Here is a 19,031-nt window from a genome sequence, read left to right on the forward strand (position 1 = left end):
TGCTGAAGCGCCAGAATTTTTTCGTTATTTGCTTTTGACAGCTTCAGACCTTCATCAAGTATTGAACTAATAGGGATGATTAAAATCCCAATAGCCCAATAATTAGGACCCTTCAGCAATTCAAGCGACGAGAAGCAGAAAGAAAAGATTGAATGCAATTATACGTATATATATCTTTTTGAGTACCCTAAATTTGTTCCCCCAATAGATAATATAAGTGGAACAGATACAGTCACCCGCCACGTTGGCTCAGCGATTCTGCTTCCAGCTACTGCTCAGTGCGTACGCAGGATGGCGAGCTCCGCTGAAGGGGCGGCTTTGGCGGGCCTTTCGGCCCGCGGTGACAGGTCTACCGGTATTGATAACGCCCAGGATTATCAAGTTATGCTGCCGCAACTGCCGTCCGGACCATCTGTGCTTAATATGATTTTTTTGCACGCCGATTTGAAAGCCGGGCCGTACAAGGTCGAAGAATTCCGCGACACTTTGGTTCGTCTGGAGCTGTTCCCCTAGGTTATCCAGATGAACCATTTGTGGGCGGTTACTTTCAAAGACCCCGAAGGGGCGAAGAAACTTGCTGCAGCAGGGGAACTCCAAGTCAAGGGCCGTCGTTGCCTCGTCATCGATCCCCGCCACCAGGACATCCGTTTAAAGCTCCATTGGGTGCTCCACAACGTCCCCGACGATGAGGTGCGAAGCGCCCTGGGGCTTTACGGCAAGGTCACGGAAGTGACCTGGGACCGATGGCGTGTGCCAGGCTGCTCCGCGCAGCTCTCGAGTAGGTCGGGCGTTCACGTCTGGCGTCAGCGTGGACGACATCCCCCACCAGGTACTTACGCGTCGCCGGCGAGCAAGCCCTGGTCGTGGTGCCCGGGCGTGCGCCTCTCTGTCTCCGCTGTCACCGGAGCGGACACATTCGACGAGAGTGTAGGGTGCCCCGCTGTGCTCTTTGTCGCCGCTTCGGCCACGACGAGAGCGGATGCGTTCGCACCTACGCAAACGTCGCAGGACCAGGAGGGGTTGAGAAGACGTCTGAGTTCATCATGGATACAGAGGAGGCAGCAAGGGGCAAGGTAGAGGTGCCGGCGACGGAGGTGACGCCCCCTGAGCCAGGTCGCGTCGTCACGCCGGAGCTCAGCCCGCCTGCAGTGCCGGGGAAATACCCTGAAACCCCCAGGAACAAGGTGCCGTCGCCGAGGTGTCTAATGCCAGCAAAAGTGTTTGTGTGTCGCACGTAGCCAACATGAGCGTTTGCGGGCAAGACGAAGACGGGACCCTAGGCGAAAGTGCTGTGTCGGGGAAACGTGCAAGGAAAAGTGGTGGGGCTGAGGGAGGAGACGCCGCAGGGCCAAGCCCCGAGGAGCCTCCAGCGAAAGCCGCGCCGCAGTCGAGACGCCCTGGAGCCAAGGCAAATATTCCACCGGACAAACCTAAGGGGAAGTGAACGGACTGATGACACGGCGCTACAAGTGCGGGTTGTGTGGGGTAGGGAGGGGGGGAGGGAGTTTTCGAAGGTGTGGTCACAGAGGACTGCTATGGGTGGCAGGCCTTTCGAGCAAAGGGACATTGGTAACCTCGTCGCGTCCCTGTTCTTCCGAAAATGGGTTCATTTCGGTTTTCCTTTTGCTTCCTTTCATTGCTTTTTCTGTGTTGTTAAATTGTGAATGTTTTAGCACTCCCATGTTAATTTATTTAGTGCCGACGGTGCAGTTATTACTATAAATCATGGCAGGCTTCAGAAGAGCGCTTCGTTTCGCCACACTAAATGTGCGAGGCCTTGGTGACAGGCGCAAACAGTACCAGCTGAAAAGCATAATGCTGGAAAAAGAAATAAATATCTTGGCTGTCCAAGAAACAAAGATAGAAAGTGATAACTGCACCGCCAGTATGATAAAGCCCTTTCAAAACCTGTTTAGTGTCTGCGTCAGCCACATGGTCGGCACGTCGGAAGGGTGTTGTCTGTTCGTTAGGAATAATATTGGTATGAAAATACAAAAAAAATTTCGTGTGAAAGGGGCAGGTCAGTTTTTTGCGATTTTGAATATGATGGTGGTGAATTCCGCGCCCTTTGTGTCTAGGCCCCAAACGTCGTGCAAGAAAGAGCGGCCTTTTTTGAAAGTTTCGCTCAATACTTCGCGGAAGGACAAATTATTTTACTAGGGGATTTCAGTTGTGTTTGCATGGGAAGGGACAGAAATGGACCACGGCGGGGAGCGGATAAGAGTGCGCAAATTCTTTGTGAATTAATTGTAGAGTGTGAACTGTCCGATGTTGCACACTGCGCAGGAAATGAAAATGTGCTGAGGTTTACACATTTTCAGGGAGCGAGCCACGCGCGATTAGATAGGGGTTACGTTTCTTGCGATCTAGCTTCCACATGCCAAAAATATTGCGTAGGCGACGTTTCTTTCAGTGATCACTGTTTTGTTTCTTTTTCCATGGGAGAAAAGAGAGAAGGATATAATAAATTTACATGGGAGTTGTGGAAGTTAAACATAAAGCGGTTGGATGAATATACTTTCGTGGAATCCGTAAAAGAAGCTTTTTGCAAACACACAAACGCAGAAGGTATAAGTTGGGGAGAAAAGTGGGAATTGTTCAAGCAGGACTGTAAGCTTAACGCCATGGAGAGGGAGGCTGTATTTAGAAGGAAAGACAAGGAAACCGAAAGTAACCTGGAGCGTAATTTGAGGGAGATGCTTAGGCTGGAATGCGAAACACCTGGAGCCTTCCGGTATGACATAAGGACAATAGATTGATTGATTGTGGGGGTTTAACGCGCCGACGCAACGCAGGCGATGAGGCGCGCCGTAGTGGAGGGCTCCGGATTAATTTTGACCACCTGGGGATCTTTAACGTGCGCCGAAATCTCGCACACACGGGCGTTTTTGCTTTTCGCCTCCATCAGAAAAGCGGCCGCCGCGGCCGGGAATCGAACCCCCGACCTCGTGCTCAGCAGCGCAACGCCTTAGCCACTGAGCCACCGCGGCGGGTTGACATAAGGACAATAAAGAACAAGCTAGAAGCAATAGATAAGCAAAAATACAGGGGGGCGACCATGCGAGCGCGAGCCGAACACTATCTGGCGGGCGAAGCCCCCCGGAACGAGCGTTAAGTGACGAGGCACGTTCTGCTAAAGAAAACTCGATTAATGAAATACTGGTAGGCGGAGAGCTTACCCGAGATAGAAAGGTCATAGAAGATGCTTTTGTACTACATTACACTACACTCTTCAGTCTTGCCGTTCCTAACATCGAAGACTTCAAGAAAGACGACTTCCTTCTCTTCGTGCCACTTCTGGAGGACGATGTTAAAAATACATCAGAAGAACCCATAATGTTTGGCGAAGTAGAGAGAGCCATATTCAATTTAAAGGGAGGCAAGTCTCCTGGCCCGGACGGGTTGGGTGCCCTTTTTTACAAGAGGTTTTCAAACATTTTAGCACCATTTCTGTATAGGATGTTATGGGAAGCGTTCAAGGCGGCCGCTCTGCCGCTTTCTTTTTCGCGGACGCATACTCTCTTAATCCCAAAGTCAGACGACAGGGCAAAACTTCAGTCTCTAACTGGCTACAGGCCAATCACCTTAGCCAATACAAACTATAAAGTACTGATGAAGATTATAGCGAATAGATTTCAGGGAATAGTAACCACACTAGTAGGGCCGCATCAGACATGCGGCATACGAGGTAGAAGCATAGTATACAATGTTCATGTCGCACGCAGTGTTTTACAGTGTTGTGATGTATTGTGTAGAAGAGTAGCAATGCTTCAGATTGATTATGAGAAGGCCTTTGATAAAGTGTGTCACGAAATCTTCTTCTGCATTCTAGACTATTGTCGGGCGCTACGACGCACGAACTGGCGCGGGCCCCGGGACGAGCAGCACAGAAATTGAACGCACGTGTCGCGCGGGGCCTTGAAACTCCGCGCTTCCCGAGAAAGGTCCCGCCTGCTAGCACAGGATGCGCTAATGGCCACCACATGGGGTTGGACCCCCACGAAGGACTCGCTTTCCCCTCTTCCCTAGCCCCCAGCGTCAGGGTGGAGGGAAGATGAAGAAAAGGAGAAGATGGAGAGACGCGGTCCGGGCGCAGGAGAGCTCGGCCCGTCGTCTTCGGGCTCCGCGATAGTACTGTTTTTTTAATCGCCCGCCGGGCTGTAAATAAATCTACAGTTTTGATCGGAGGCTGAGTTTGTCTGTTGAAGATACCCGGGGTCAGATCCTCACCGCTACTGCGGCTTGGAGGAGAAGCCCCGGGGAAAAGAACACCCTCGAGAAGATAACTGGCGCAGTCGGCAGGATCTTCAACAGCGACGACTCAGCCAGCCGGTGGGAGAGACGGGGCTCCTCGACGGACGGAGCGCGCGGAGAAATCGCGGTCTGCTGAACGAGATCGGCGGGAGCAGCGAGCTCACCAGCCAGGTGGAGAAGCAGCTCGACCGGCGCTCAGCGGACTTCTCAACGGAGAGCGGGGCAATCTCTGCGGCCTGCTAAGCGGCAGAAACGCAGATTGACCAGCGGTCAGCAGATGAAGCAGCAGTCTGGTGAACCGGAACGGCGGGAGCAGTGAGCGAGCTGGCCACGCCAGAAGGCAGTGACTTCTACTGCCGCGTGCGGACGCCTCTGCGGAAGAAGCCGGATCACCCCTCCACCCCCGAGAACGAGAACGAGGCCGGCGCCACGTGGATATGGATCGCCCCCTCGATCGATCGCCCCCTCGACGGATCCAGCCCATCAACACAAGCACCGAACTGTGCAGGTCAGTGCCTCTCTTGATCCTGGGTGCGTGGCTCACCATGACATGTAGGGGGTGCTTCATGAGCAGCCCTGAGATAATGGATGGGGGGTGGTTAGCTAGGCATGGTGAGATGAAGCTGAGTGTGAGGGCTGACGAGACCGCGAGCGTCAGGATTAGGTCAGCCATGTCGTTCGCTGAGCAGAAGGCGCTATTGCTGGCGAAATTGAGAATCGCTGAGGCAGAGTTAGCGGCGGAACGTTCCAAGAGTGAACGTTTTAAGAGAGCTAACAATGTTTCTGCCTCGCCGATTGCTCAACGACAATGTTCGGCACTGAGGGAGAGAGTGGACTGGGGTGCGCCAGTACGCCGAAACATGTTCTGGGTGGAACCCATTCACTGGGCGTGCGTGAGCTTCCTGTTTCGCGGGATTTGGTACTATCAGAATCTCGCGGGAAAGGCGAAGACAGGATAGTGGCGCACGTTCCTTCGTGGGCGCTCAGATTTCCTGCAACCGAGGAGCAGGATAGTGAAGCATCCCGCGTAGAAAGCTTCACCGAAATGAAGATGAAGGTGAAGGAAGGTGTTACGCGCGAGGCTGCATTTGGAAATGACAGGCAGTCAGAGGTGAATGAGAGTGTGCGCATGCCCGTGAAGAAGTTGATAGCAAGAGAGGCGAGCTCCGCTGCGTCGCACGTTCGCGTTCATGTGGCCGATGAGCCCCTCTCTGTTCCTTGCGTCACACAACGGTGTGTGGTAGAGAACGGCGCTTCGCGCGCACGCGGTGATTCAGTGGCGGCCGAACGCGAGGGTTCGCACAGAAAGGAGCGGAACAACTATGTAGTTGTTAAGTCAACCGTTCTGAAGGGGCTGGGGCGGGCTTCAGGTGAGCGTGAGCCCGTCTTCGCAGCGTGCGGAGGCGCAGAACATTCCGGGAGCATGGCCGAACTGCCAAGAGCTTTGCAGGATGCAGCAACCCGGGAATCGCGCGAGGATGCAGTTGGTGTCACGCACACTGCATCTTGTGTTTCTCGAGATACCCAAATGTCGAGTACCGAAAATGGGATTGCCATGGGAAACTCGAGCGAATTGACAGAAAAAAGTGTAAATAAGGGTACGGCTGCTTATATAATGCAGCCGCAGGCAGTTGCAGGTAGGACTGCAAGCATAGCTGAAGAGGCAGCCAATGTCAGCGTTAATGTAGCCACAAAGCAGCCCTCTGCAGCTTACGCTGACCAACGGTTCGTAGCGGAGAACGGCGTTGCGGAGAACTGCGGCTTGGAGGAGAAGCCCCGGGGAAAAGAACACCCTCGAGAAGATAACTACTATGTTAATGTTGGCGATGTTGTGAAGGAGAGTGTACGTATGGCGCATCATGATTGTTTCACAAAATTGATTGTAAAGAAGCATGTCTACAAAAGTATTCCAGTTTTATCTTGTATGAGACAAGGATGCCCTGCCTTTCCCCTGTTGTTTTGAAGTTTTTTGGAACCTTTTTGTTTGCGCATAATCAATGATGGTTTGCGCAGGTTTCGTCTCCACTCGAGTGAGGTCAGACTATTAACATATGCGGATGACGTGGCTGTATTTTCTGAGGATAAGGAGAGCATCAGCAAAGCAATAATGATAACAAAAGAATTTTGTCGCGTTACAAAGAGTTCTATTAATTGGGCGAAGTGTGTGGCGTTTTTTCATGGGGAGTGGGCAGCAGCACCATCAGTTTTTGAAAATGTGTCATGGTCACGCACACCAGTGCGTTATCTCGGAGTTCCCCTGGACAGCTATCAGGATAGCCGCGATTACTGGGAATCCGAAACGGTGAGGCTTCGCGAAAACAAGTGGGGAGGTCCAGCTTTGTCTGTTTTCGCACGCGCCACAGTTTTCAACCTTTTTCTGTTAGCAAAGCTGTGGTACGTGATGTAAGTCATTCATTGTTCGAGAGTTCAAGTTCAGAAAATACATCGTGTGTTTGCCGTGTTCATGTGGTCTTCAGTTTGGGAGCGTTCAAGCAGAACCAATCTTTTCCGGCGTGTTAAGGAGGGCAGGGTTGGGTTGTGTCAAGTTTACATTCGCCAGCTTGTTAATCGGTTTTTAGATGCGACGCTGAGAGGAACATCTCTTGACGGTGTCCCTGTCCTTCCTGCGTCGTCGTTGTCCGCGTCCGTACAGCTGCGTCTCTCCTCCGCTCACCCCCCCCCCCCCCCCTCCTTTCGCCGTGATAGCGCGCCCTCTCCCCCAACATCTGTGGCACCCGCAGTGCGGCGTGCTCTCTCACTCCGCCGGTGGGCGGCGCTGCGCGCGGCGCAAGCGCGCTGTGCGCATGTGCAGCGCCCTCTCTCTCCGCGGTCTCTGTGTCAGAAACACGGTAGCTGAGCGACCGAACCCGCCGCGGTGGCTCAGTGGCTAAGCGTTGCGCTGCTGAGCACGAGGTCGCGGGTTGAATTCCCGGCCCCGGCGGCCGCTTTTCTGGTGGAGACGAAAAGCAAAAACGCCCGTGTGTACGAGATTTCGGTGCCCGTTAAAGATCCCCAGGTGGTCAAAATTAAACTGGAGCCCCCCACTACGGCGGCCCTCATCGCCTTCTACCATCGGCGCGTTAAACCCTACCATCAAGATAGCGTCTACCCCAAACGCTGAATAGGGTCGTTTAAAAGCAGTTGTCTAGCGGCCGAGAAGCGGTGACAGGCAAGAAAAAACTGTTGAATTGCTTCAGGGACCTGGCACCGCACACATAGTTCCGTAGGTGAAAGCCCTATTCGATACAAATATAAATTTAGCCTTGAAAGTCGGCAGCCCAGCTCGGTGGAGGTCACTTCGCATTGACGAGAACCACAAAAATAAACATTGCAACCGAAATTTCCTTCGAAGGATAGAATTGCATTGGAAAGTGTAGCGTCTAAATGCCAATATCGTCTTAATCTTTAAAATTCACAAAGAGCCAGATTAGGTATACCAAATTGAACGGGAGCTGCGACAACCAGATTCGCTAAGTGGTGCGCTACCTCGTTGCCCCTGATGTCCGCATGGCCGGGGGCCCAAGCCAAATGTACCTCCTTCACGTGCCTTGGAACAAAAAGCAATAGTGTGCGGTACAATGAAGAGGCGGAACAGGAAGGTAATGCTTATATAACTGACATGGAATCAGATATAATGATGATTTGTGATAAATGTTGCGGTAGTTTACGTAGAGCGAGAGAGGTTGCTAAATATTCTGCCATAAAAATGGGTGTGTAGTCGGGGATTCGTCACGAATAACTCTCTCTGATGACAGATTGTGACAGTGATGACAGATTGTGAGAAAATACCCATTCCAGCTTTCTCGCCATTTTTAGATGCATCTGTATAAATCACAGAAGAAGTAGGATACTTGAATAAATACTCATTTAAATAACGGTTATTAGAGAACATCGGAGAAGTTTTGCAGCCGAAGGGAAGGGGTTTTGAAAGAAAAAAATCAGTTTGTCGCTCAATAGTGGATACTGGAATAACGTCATATAGTAGCTTAATAGAAATACAATCAAGGCATATTTGAACGAATTGCATTTGGCAAATTTGTTTCGGCCACGGAGATGTAAAAAATAAACTAGGAGCACAAATAAATACAGGCTTGGCAGCTCCAGGGGGAAGGGGGGGGGGGATACCTAGATGGAGAGTTAAGTTTGAACGGTCAGAAAAAGAAATAGGAACCTCAGTTCTGGAAAGCGTACCTTTCAGTACAAAACCAGGTTCGAGACGAACCGGGAGAGGCCAAGGCAAGCGAAGAATGTACCTCTCCAACAGGTTTAACAATCGCATTCTGTGAATAGGTTAATTGCAAAACAAGACGCAGCCAAACTCCATGACTAGCCGGACGCAGGATTAGTGCGACAGCAAAAGTCTGTCCCGGCGCATTCCTGCTCCTTTCCCGCAGAGCCTTTTCATGCGATCAAATGATCTCTGCACTTTAGTGACTGATTCTTTAATATGTGTATGCCAATCAAGAGCAGAAGTGTGTGTAATACCAAGATACTTCAGCTAATCCACCTTCGGAATTCATTTTATCTTTCGAAACTGTACGTTTCAACACTGCTGCCATGTACTTTATCCAATTTACCGGGCACTGATTGTGCAGGAAAGACCTCAGAGCTTCTTTTCTACGGTGATAATCTCGGCTACAATCAGTATTCCACCAGTAAAGACTTTTGTTGACTTTTGTCGAACGATTGACTCTGGAATAAGCGCTTTTTGCTGCTGCTTGCAAAGACTTCATCGTTCGCTGACGATCTAGAATAGAGTCGGTGGCCTGCACTGATGTAAAGCGATCCCTCCATAACCCCTGATAAATATGAGCATTAATAAATTTTTGCTTCCTGACCGCAATTTTAATTAGGGGGATGTCTACTTTAAACTCAAGACGAAAATGATAACTGCTTGAACCACAGGGTAATGTACCCCAGCACGCGACTCGAACATTGCCGGAGAAAAAGGTTAAATACAAGGCCGATATAAACCCCGCACGCAACAATGCAATTGCCAGAGAGTGATGACAGCAACGACCATGCTCCTGCAACCAGTGCCAGAACTCTAAACCACGAGAATCCGTTCTGAAGCCCTAAGAAACGTGATGTGCATTGAACTCACTGGCAACAATAACCTTAGATTTGCTGGAAATAAAACTGTCCAGTTTATCTACTCTACGGAAGCCTACCGGAAAATATAAATGGACAAGGGAAATCGGAGGGCTCCCAGGTAACACCAAGTCTACCGCGAGTACCTCACCACTGGGCGACATCAGCTCCGACGAGGTAAATGCTCTGTGACAAAGGTTTGAAGAAACTAGGTTAGCGATCCATCCTCTCAACTATTGTGGTCTAAACAAAAGACCCGATAATTTCCCAAAGAAAGAAATTGGTCAGTAGTAAGCCACGATTGTTGAAGGAGGACAACATCAGGACTATAATTTGCAACTAGACACTTGACATCAACAAAAGAAGAATTAACGGAGCGGCAGTTCCACTGAACAGTCTTCAGAGATGCTACACTGACTCGTGTACTGTTGACCCAACAATGGCCCCCAGTATATCAGTGCCATTAGTTGCAGTCGTAGGGAACACCTTTTTGCTTGCTGGTTTGCATCAAGCAGCCTTTGCCTCATCTATAGGGGAGATACGCCTCTTCTAATTTGTAATGAGAATCTTTGTTGGAGACACATAATTCACGCCCATGACGTAGGAGTCATCGATGTCGACATCCCGGGCAGCTTTTCCAACCTAATTATTACTAACAATCTGAAGTCCCTTCGGAGCGACAGGCTCGTCGCTGTCCCAGTCTGAACCTGATACTGCTTTATTGCTGGAGTAGAAGCCTACAATGGCGTCAGTATCATGTGTTTCAGAATTAGTTACAATCTGAGGTTCAGAGGTAGAACATTTGGCCTGGTGGTCAAAGGAAACAGCCGGTTGTGTGCATCCAAACTTTGTCGCCAGAAGGCTTGAGATGTAAGTCAGCGTGACAAGAGTGTCAGTAAGCGGACCGACAAATTTTTACATTACCTGCATGACGAACTTTTCAGTTACTAGACCTAGAGTAGCTGGAAATGCGGCATCAGCAGTGGCATTTGGTTTGTGAACTGCTGCCGCATAACCGTGGTTACGACTTTTCAACACAGCTGAAGCCTTAAACATGGAGCACTGATTTTTGTCTATTATCCCTAATACGGTACATTAATGAAACTTAGCCGAGCAGTCTGAATAGGTAAATTAGTGGGCTCCCCTATAGAGACAGCAGAGTTCGATGTCTGATCGACAGGATGGTGCATCATGACTGTATGCGCACTTCTTGCACCGGATATTTTACTTGCTTCCTCGAAATGTGTGACCGAATCTCTAAAACGTCTGGCACTGAGCGACCTAAGCACCAAAGGGTCTACCCCATGCACCAGTGGCGATGCCATCACCTCAGAGGGACATTTTCGTCCTGCAAAAGTCATGATAACGGATGCGGTAGGGATTCGCCTGCCATTCTCTACTCTTCTACAGCGGTAGTCTGCCGTCACCCCTGCCAGTTTTAAATCCTCAAGGACTTCTTCAGCTGACTGTGTTGGATCAACGTCCCGAACAATGCCTTCACACAAGCAAGGTGGGGCGGAATGGAGGCATTCACGGGAACCGAGCTAAACGATGTGCACCGCAGCAGGTCGGCGACACAATCTGAGTCTTTGGGACGGCACAGCAGGCGTGCCCCGCCGTATTGGCTTACTTCCAAGAGATGGCCACGTAATGCTGGCTTACTAGTTTCAGCTGCTCTTGAAGGAGTTGGGAATTTTTGGCTCGGATCACCCTGTCGCATGCGGGAACAAGTGCTACCGGAATGCTCTTTACGCAATGTCGCTTGAATGCTTCGAAGGGTAAGGTGCTTTCAGGCAAACTAGCGAACCAAGACTCCATGCTGGTCCCCGGGGAACCTAGGGCCATAGCCCTAAAAGCCACCACCGCTACACGTTTGCAACAATTTCACCCACATTAATTAAAAAACTTCTGCCAGGGCCAAAACACCCCCTCAGATTGCCTATGTGCAGTCGTAGCAGCCTCATAAGACGTAGCGAAGAATCGCAGCAGAACAACAACCCGACGTGCCAAGCCGTGGTGATGCTCCTCCGTCACCAACCAGACGCCCGGGCACGTAAATCCTCTAATTCAATATAATGTAAAAGACAGTAATCATTCCTTTTCATGGTGTTGGACTCATTTCCTGGTCATCCCCTGCGCTGTTGCGACTGGCCACCCGAGCGCAGTCACCGGTGTAGCGATGTTGCCTTGCTCCGTCCGCTATCGACGCGGCGCAGAGCAGAGCGACGAAGTCCTCGAGCCGGCGAAGAGTTGAAGTAACATTTATATACAGTATTTACAGGGTAAGCAAACGTTACATCATTCGCACAAAGGCGACAGCACCCTTTCACTCGGTGCTTCCGAAGAGACCGGTGCCGGAGAGAAGCCGCCGAGGAAAGCCGACGATGAGAGCCTCCGGGCCTCTTTTATAGCCCGGGAGTTCGTTGTGGCCCCAAGAAGTTCGAAATGCTCCAATCAGGGCTCTCGCTGCCTGAAGTTTGAATTCCGACGAATGGTAGCGAAGCGGTGAGTCAGCTGCGCCGCCGATGGGGAAAGGGAGAGCGATGCCGCCGCCGTCTCCGTGACCTCGCCTCCGGGCGTAGCGACATGCCCTTGTTTGGGTCGTTCTCCGCTGAGGGATTCGGCCGCGCCGCAGCGTTTCGAGATGCAGGAGTCGGCCGCGCCGCAGCGTTTCGAGATGCAGGATTCGGCCGCGCCGCAGCGATGAAAGGGAGAGGCGTGACTCGGCCTCGCTGTCGGCGCGTCGCCTCGTGCAACGCCTTTGGGCCAGGCGCTCTGGCACAACAGCACCCCCGCCGCCAGACAATGCGCCGTGAAGACGAGCTGCCTCCACGTGGCTCGGATGCTGGGCGCGCTCGTTCGCCAGGCTCATCCAGGTACACCTCCAGTGCCCCAGGAAAAGGGCGACTCCACCAGGTCCCTCTCCATGAACGGGTACCGCCTGCCAGGTCTGGATCACCGGTACCTCGCCGTGCTGCCAGGTGTCTCGACCAGTTTCGTCCGGCTCCTTCGGTCTGTCCTCAGCACCGGTTGCTCATCGTTCTGGAGCTTGCAAAGAACCGACCGACAACAGGCAACACCCAGCGCAAGCAAGCACCCTCTGTTCTCCGTCAGAACACCAGACTCCAAAACTTGACAAACTCTCCTAGCTAAGTGTCTATCCCAAATTTGGACCCTCTACACCAAGAGACCCATGCGGGACGTAAAACTCTTAAAAGAAGAACTCACACTAAGGGTCAAACGTAACACACGACATTAAATGATAACTAAGGTTGATTACTTGAAATCACGCAGTGCGGAAATAATCAACTGAGGCAGCAAATGAGGCAATAATTTTGCTCCCATCTACCTGCTAAGATAAAAGCTGCTCACGAAGAGGCGAAATGAAAGACACGGGGAGGATGAACGCAGCCTTACTTAGAACGCACGGCTTAGTGCGTCTGCGTTAGCGTTCAACTTTCCTTTCTTGTAGCGAACGACAAGATTGTGCTGCTGGAGTATCATACTCCACCTTAGCAAACGACCGCTTTTAGATGACATGTTATTTAGCCAGGTTAGCGGGCAATGATCAGTTTCCACAACAAACTGGGAACCGGCTACATAGCACGCCAGCTTCTGTACTGCCCACACGACGCAGCCACATTCCTTTTCAGATGTACTGTACGCCTCTTCCCTGCAAGTTAGCTTGCGGCTTAAGTACAAAACTGGTCGTTCCCGGCCATTCGCATCCTCTTGGCATAGTATAGCTCCCATGCCACGTTCGCTCGCATCGCACTGAATCACGAAACCCTTCGAAAAGTCGGGGGCCATTAGGACTGGCTCCTCGCTCAGCGCTCGTTTGAGCGTTTGAAACGCGTCCTCCTTCTTGCTGTCCCATGCTACCTTTACTGGCTCAGTCTTTCTGAGAGCGTCAGTTAAAGGACTAGCCAGTGTGGAGTAATCTCTCACATAATGCTGGTAATATCCAGCCAAACCCAAAAAAGCCCTTATCTCGGACTTAGTCGTTGGTCGGCGATAGTTTAGAACCGCGGCTACTTTGATTTCCGACGGTATGCGTCGGCCGCGCCCCACTACATGTCCTAGGTACGTCACTTCGGCGCAACCTAGGTGACATTTCGACGGTTTGACTGTTAGGCCGGCTTCTTTGAGCCTGCTCAGCACGACTCGTAAGTGCTCTACATGCTCCTCCCATGTGTTCGAAAAGATGGCGACATCATCGAGGTAAGGGAGCGCGTACTCTGACAGGCCGCGAAGCACATGATCCATTAGTTTTGAAAAGCAATACGGCGCGTTCTTGAGACCGAAGCTCAACATGACGGGACGGAATGTTCCGAACGGGGAAACGAACGCAGCGTATCTGCTGGCACGCTCAGAGAGGGGCACTTGCCAATAGCCTCGTACGAGGTCTAGTGTGGAAATGTAATTCGCCTTGGATACGGTCTCCACCCGCTCCTCGAGGTTCGGAATCGGATACGTCTGGTCTCGGGTTATCGCGTTGAGGCGCCGGTAATCGACGCACGGCCTGGGGTCCTTTCCAGGTACTTGAACTAGTATTAGAGGGGAGGTGCAATCGCTCTCACTCGGCACAATGACCCCAAGGTCACACATACGCTTGATCTCGTCCGCCATAATCTGTTTCTGTACGGGAGAACATCGGTACGGCTTGCTACGAACCGGCTCGTCCCGCGTTAACTCAATGTCATGCTCGATTATCGTAGTCTTTCCGGGCCGATCAGAGAAAACATCCTCAAACTCGAAAATTATCTTCTCCAAGTCCTTCTTTTGCGCTTCGCTTAGAGAGGGTTCTAACCTCACTTGCTCCCGCAGGAGATCCGAAGTGGCTTCCTTCAGGTCCGCAGAGGTCAGAATATCTGCGCCTTCCTCATCCTCGGCATTCAAAGCTATGTTCACCACAGCATGACGCTGAATGTAGGGTTTCATCAAATTGCTGTGGTAGATTTTGTTCTGCCGTTTGCCTAGCTTTACTTCGTAGTTTGTGTCAGATAGCTTCGACACTACTTTTGCTGGCCCCTCCCAATGAACTTCTAGATTATTTTTCTTCGAAGGGCGCAGCAGCATCACAAGGTTACCCACTTCGAACGTACGTTTCCTAGCCGACTTGTCGTAGTACGCCTTCGACAATGCTTGTGCCGCCTTCATGTGGCTCTCAACAAGGCCTTTACTTTTCCCGAGCCTCTGCAGTAGGTTAAGAACGTACTCCACCACGTTTGGGTCCTCACTGTAACCTTCCCAAGACTCGCGCAGCATTCGCAGCGGGGTTCTGAGACTCCGGCCGTACACCAACTCCGCAGGGCTAAACCCCGTACTTTCGTGTGGAGCAGACCTCAAAGCGAACATAGCGGCAGGTACGCATGCTTCCCAATCACGTTTTCGCTCAAAGCAGAGGGCTCGCAGTATTCGCTTTAGCACTGAGTGCATTCTCTCCACTGGGTTGGATTGCGGGTGATAGATAGAGCTGTGCACCACTTTGATCCCGCACCTTTCAAAAAAAGTCGAGGTTAGGCAGCTAGTGAAGACGCTACCGTTATCGCACTGAATTTCAGCAGGAAATCCGACACGAGCGAATATTGAAAGGAGCGCGTCAACCACTTGAGGAGAATTGAGCTCTCTGAGTGGCACTGCTTCCGGGAACTTTGTCGCGACACAAAGGGCGGTTAGAATGTACCTACAGCCGTTCTCAGACTCGGGCAGAGGCCCAACAATGTCGATCACCAGCCGACGGAATGGTTCAGTTATGACTGGTACCAACTTCATAGGCGCCTTCCACTTATCCGTACTCTTGCCGACCCTTTGGCATGTGTCGCAAGAGCGCAAAAAGCCTTCGATGTCTTTCCAGCATCTAGGCCAGTAGTACTCTAGCGCAAGTCGAGCTTTTGTCTTTTTCAGACCGAGGTGCCCTGCCCACGCGTTTTCGTGCGCGAGTTCCAGTAGCTGACGGCGATACTTTTCCGGGATCAAAAGCTGCTCGTACTTCTGACCCTTGGCATCCGTGTAACTGCGGTACCACAAGCCGGACTTCTCATGAAATGAAACGTTCTTCTTCTTTGCGCCCCGTTTCACATTCTCCAGCAAGGCTTTTATCGAGCTATCATTTTGCTGTTCTCGAATGAACGTTGCTCGATCCACCTTGATTAACTCATGCCAGCTGTCGGAGACTGGGGACAACGTATCATTCGCCTCACACGGCGGCGCCGCTTCGGCTTCTCCGCCGAAAGGGGTGACGCAATCCGCTTCGGCCGCTGGCGGTTCAACCAACCTATCGCGAGAGTGTGCGGTCGGCTCGCAGCTCGGGCTACATTTCTCCCCCGCCTTTACCGTTTCGCTCGCTGGGGTAGTGTCAAGTTCCTGGGAGAGCTTCCGCGCCTGCGATCTCGTGAGTGCCATGCACGCCAAACTGGTAAAGAACGATTTTCCCTGTTCTTTGAGCAGTTGCTCCGAGCTATTAGAGAAGAGATAAGGGAAATGCTCGGGGAGCGCTGCGGACACGGCCGCCTCGGTGTTTAGCTTACCAAAACCGCCTTCAATGACGACCCTCGCAATCGGCAAGCAAACGCTCTGCTCCTCGGCAACTTGCCTTATCCACGCGCATTCTCCTGTGCAGTCGTTTGGAGAAACTAGTGACGGGTGGACTACGTCCATAGTTGCTGCGGAGTCTCGGAGTGCTCTGCACTTCTTGCCGTTCACGTTTATCTCCTGCATGTAGGGCTCGAGCAACCGCATGTTCTTTTCGGTTTCTCGGATCGTAGCGAATGCAACCTTCTGTTTACAGTTTGCCGCGATGTGCCCTTCCTTTTTGCAGTTGTAGCAGATTATCTGCTTCCGCGACTCAAATGCCCGGGCGGCATCCGCGCGCTGCTTAGCATCGCTGTTCGATTTTCGAGACTCATCTATGCCTTCCCCAACAGTTTCTTTCGTAGGAGGTGAGTCTTTTCGAAAACTGCGACGCTCTAGCTGTTTCCCTTCTTCAGGCTTCTTCCTAAAAGCGTCCTTACCGTGCGCTTTTTCAACGCGCACCGCCTTATAATGCAACTTTCGGCGGGTGTAGTACTCCTCAGCTAACTCTGCTGCCTTGTTAAGCTTTACTTCTTGGAGCTTATCCTGCAGCCACAACCTGACGTCGTCTTCGACGCAGCGGTAGAATTGCTCAAGCGCTATGCACTCAACCACTTTGTCGCGGTCGTCATAGGCTTCCTCGCCTTTGAGCCACTCAATTAGGTCAGCCTTCAGACGAAATGCGAAGTCTATATGCGACTCATTGCCCTTTTTCGCAAACCGAAACCTCTGTCGGAAAGCCTCAGGCGACAACCTGTATTTCCTCAAAAGAGCCTCTTTGACCTCGTCGTAGCTCTCGAAGGCCTCCTTCGACAGGCACGTTATCACGTCCGATGCCTCTCCAGGAAGCAGGGCTAACAAGTTTTGCGCCCACAGAGACCGTTCGATATCGTTTCGCTCACAAACGTGCTCAAACTTAACGAGGTACTTCGCCATGTCCTCGCCAATAACGAACGGAGGCAGTTGGTCCCGAATTCTCGGACCGTTCGCAGGAGCCGTTGGAGAAGCTACGCTAGGCGCCGGCGAGCCCTGCCGGAACTCTAACCGCTTCAACTCGAGCTGCCTTACGGCTTCCCGTTCCTGCCTTTCGGCTTCTTCCCTGCGTTCCTGCCTTTCGGCTTCTTCCCTGCGTTCCTGTCTTTCGGCTTCCTCCCTGCGTTCCCGTCTTTCGGCTTCCTCCCTGCGTTCCCGACTTTCCGCCTCCTCGCGCTCACGGCGCTCCTTCTTTTCGGCTTCCTCGCGTTCGCGGAGCTCTTTCTTTTCGGCTTCCTCGCGCTCACGGCGCTCTTTGATTTCAACCCTGGCCTCATTGACTTCCTCAGCCGTTACTTTCTCCTTCCGCATGATCTCAAGGATCGCATGCTTCCGTTTCGCACGGCCTAAGTCAAGGCTCAGCTCCTCGCAAATTTCGATGAGTTCCTTCACTTTAAGGTCCTCCATCGTTTGCACTGGCCTCTTGCTGCTTACCCGCGTTAGAATTCCCTTGCCGCTCCTGTACTATCGAGCTACTAGTAAGGCACGCGCAAGTAATTCTCTACGCTCCTTTGTTTACCTCTCGGCACTAGCTCTGGTTTCAACACACTCTCTAGGCATGAAACAATCAAAGCTATACACAGTGCTTTACGCAGCCCTTCTCTAAACTACTATAACCTGTGCTAGAGAAGTCTGGTGAACTGAGAGAAAACGTCGAGCGCTTACCACACCAGGTAGTAGCCGTTGCCGGTCGATCCCGCAGCTGCCATCCACTGTTGCGACTGGCCACCCGAGCGCAGTCACCGGTGTAGCGATGTTGCCTTGCTCCGTCCGCTATCGACGCGGCGCAGAGCAGAGCGACGAAGTCCTCGAGCCGGCGAAGAGTTGAAGTAACATTTATATACAGTATTTACAGGGTAAGCAAACGTTACATCATTCGCACAAAGGCGACAGCACCCTTTCACTCGGTGCTTCCGAAGAGACCGGTGCCGGAGAGAAGCCGCCGAGGAAAGCCGACGATGAGAGCCTCCGGGCCTCTTTTATAGCCCGGGAGTTCGTTGTGGCCCCAAGAAGTTCGAAATGCTCCAATCAGGGCTCTCGCTGCCTGAAGTTTGAATTCCGACGAATGGTAGCGAAGCGGTGAGTCAGCTGCGCCGCCGATGGGGAAAGGGAGAGCGATGCCGCCGCCGTCTCCGTGACCTCGCCTCCGGGCGTAGCGACATGCCCTTGTTTGGGTCGTTCTCCGCTGAGGGATTCGGCCGCGCCGCAGCGTTTCGAGATGCAGGAGTCGGCCGCGCCGCAGCGTTTCGAGATGCAGGATTCGGCCGCGCCGCAGCGATGAAAGGGAGAGGCGTGACTCGGCCTCGCTGTCGGCGCGTCGCCTCGTGCAACGCCTTTGGGCCAGGCGCTCTGGCACAACAGCGCCTGGCAACAAGTCTACAGTGATGCAGGCAAGTTTGCCGGCGTTAGCGCATACGTTCTTCATGTTCAAGCCGAGCGTTATTCTTCCGCCGCACCAAACAAACTTCGCGCTGCGATGAAGTCACCTCGCGTTACCTAGCGACCCCTGACGCAGCTGTGCGTAGCTTCGCGCGCGCTTCTCTAGCCTAGGCATGGCTCCACCTTGCCTTACCGGCACCCGTCAAGCCGTCACGTCACTTTGCAACATGTGGTATAAAAGCTTGTGTACAGCGGCGTCGTCCATGCTTGCGCGTGGGCTCGCGCCATGTGATAACCTCGCAAAAAAACATCAAGTATAAATACATGCCTGGAATTATGCCAAAAACACTGGGCAGAGTTTTTGAATTTCGAGCTGGCCGACACCAGGCACCCCTCATAAGGCGCATGCTCACATGGGCTCACATGGACCGCCGCTCACACGCTCACATGGACCGCCGGCAAGAGGAACATCTCTTGCCGGCGGCCCTGTCCTTCCTGCGTCGTCGTCGTCCGCGTCCGCATGGCTGCGTCTCTCCGCCGCTCACCCCCTCTCCTCTCGCCGTGATAGCGCGCCCTCTCCCCCAACATCTGTGGTGCGGGCAGTCCGGCGCGCTCTCTCACTCCGCTGGTTGGCGGCGCTGCGCGCGGCGCAAGGGCGCTGTGCGCATCTGCAGCGCCCTCTCTCTCCGCGGTATCCTCTC

At 52.4% G+C, this 19,031-nt stretch overlaps 1 protein-coding gene across 1 annotated transcript in view; it reads right to left on the reverse strand.

Moving 5' to 3' along the window:
* LOC144172692 (uncharacterized) overlaps window positions 1-17,651 on the reverse strand; it is a 35,900-nt gene extending 18,249 nt beyond the window's left edge. Inside the window, exon 1 of the mRNA XM_077701324.1 lies at window positions 15,255-17,651. Coding sequence (XP_077557450.1) covers window positions 15,255-17,358 — 2,104 coding nt within the window. The 5' untranslated portion in view covers window positions 17,359-17,651. The remainder of the gene's footprint in view (window positions 1-15,254) is intronic.
* Between the last annotated feature and the right edge of the window lie 1,380 nt (window positions 17,652-19,031).

The sequence above is a fragment of the Haemaphysalis longicornis genome, unplaced genomic scaffold, assembly GCF_048455015.1.
Source record: "Haemaphysalis longicornis isolate Haplotype H1 unplaced genomic scaffold, Haemaphysalis longicornis Haplotype H1 scaffold_25, whole genome shotgun sequence".
In the NCBI taxonomy this organism is placed as follows: Eukaryota; Metazoa; Arthropoda; class Arachnida; order Ixodida; family Ixodidae; genus Haemaphysalis; species Haemaphysalis longicornis.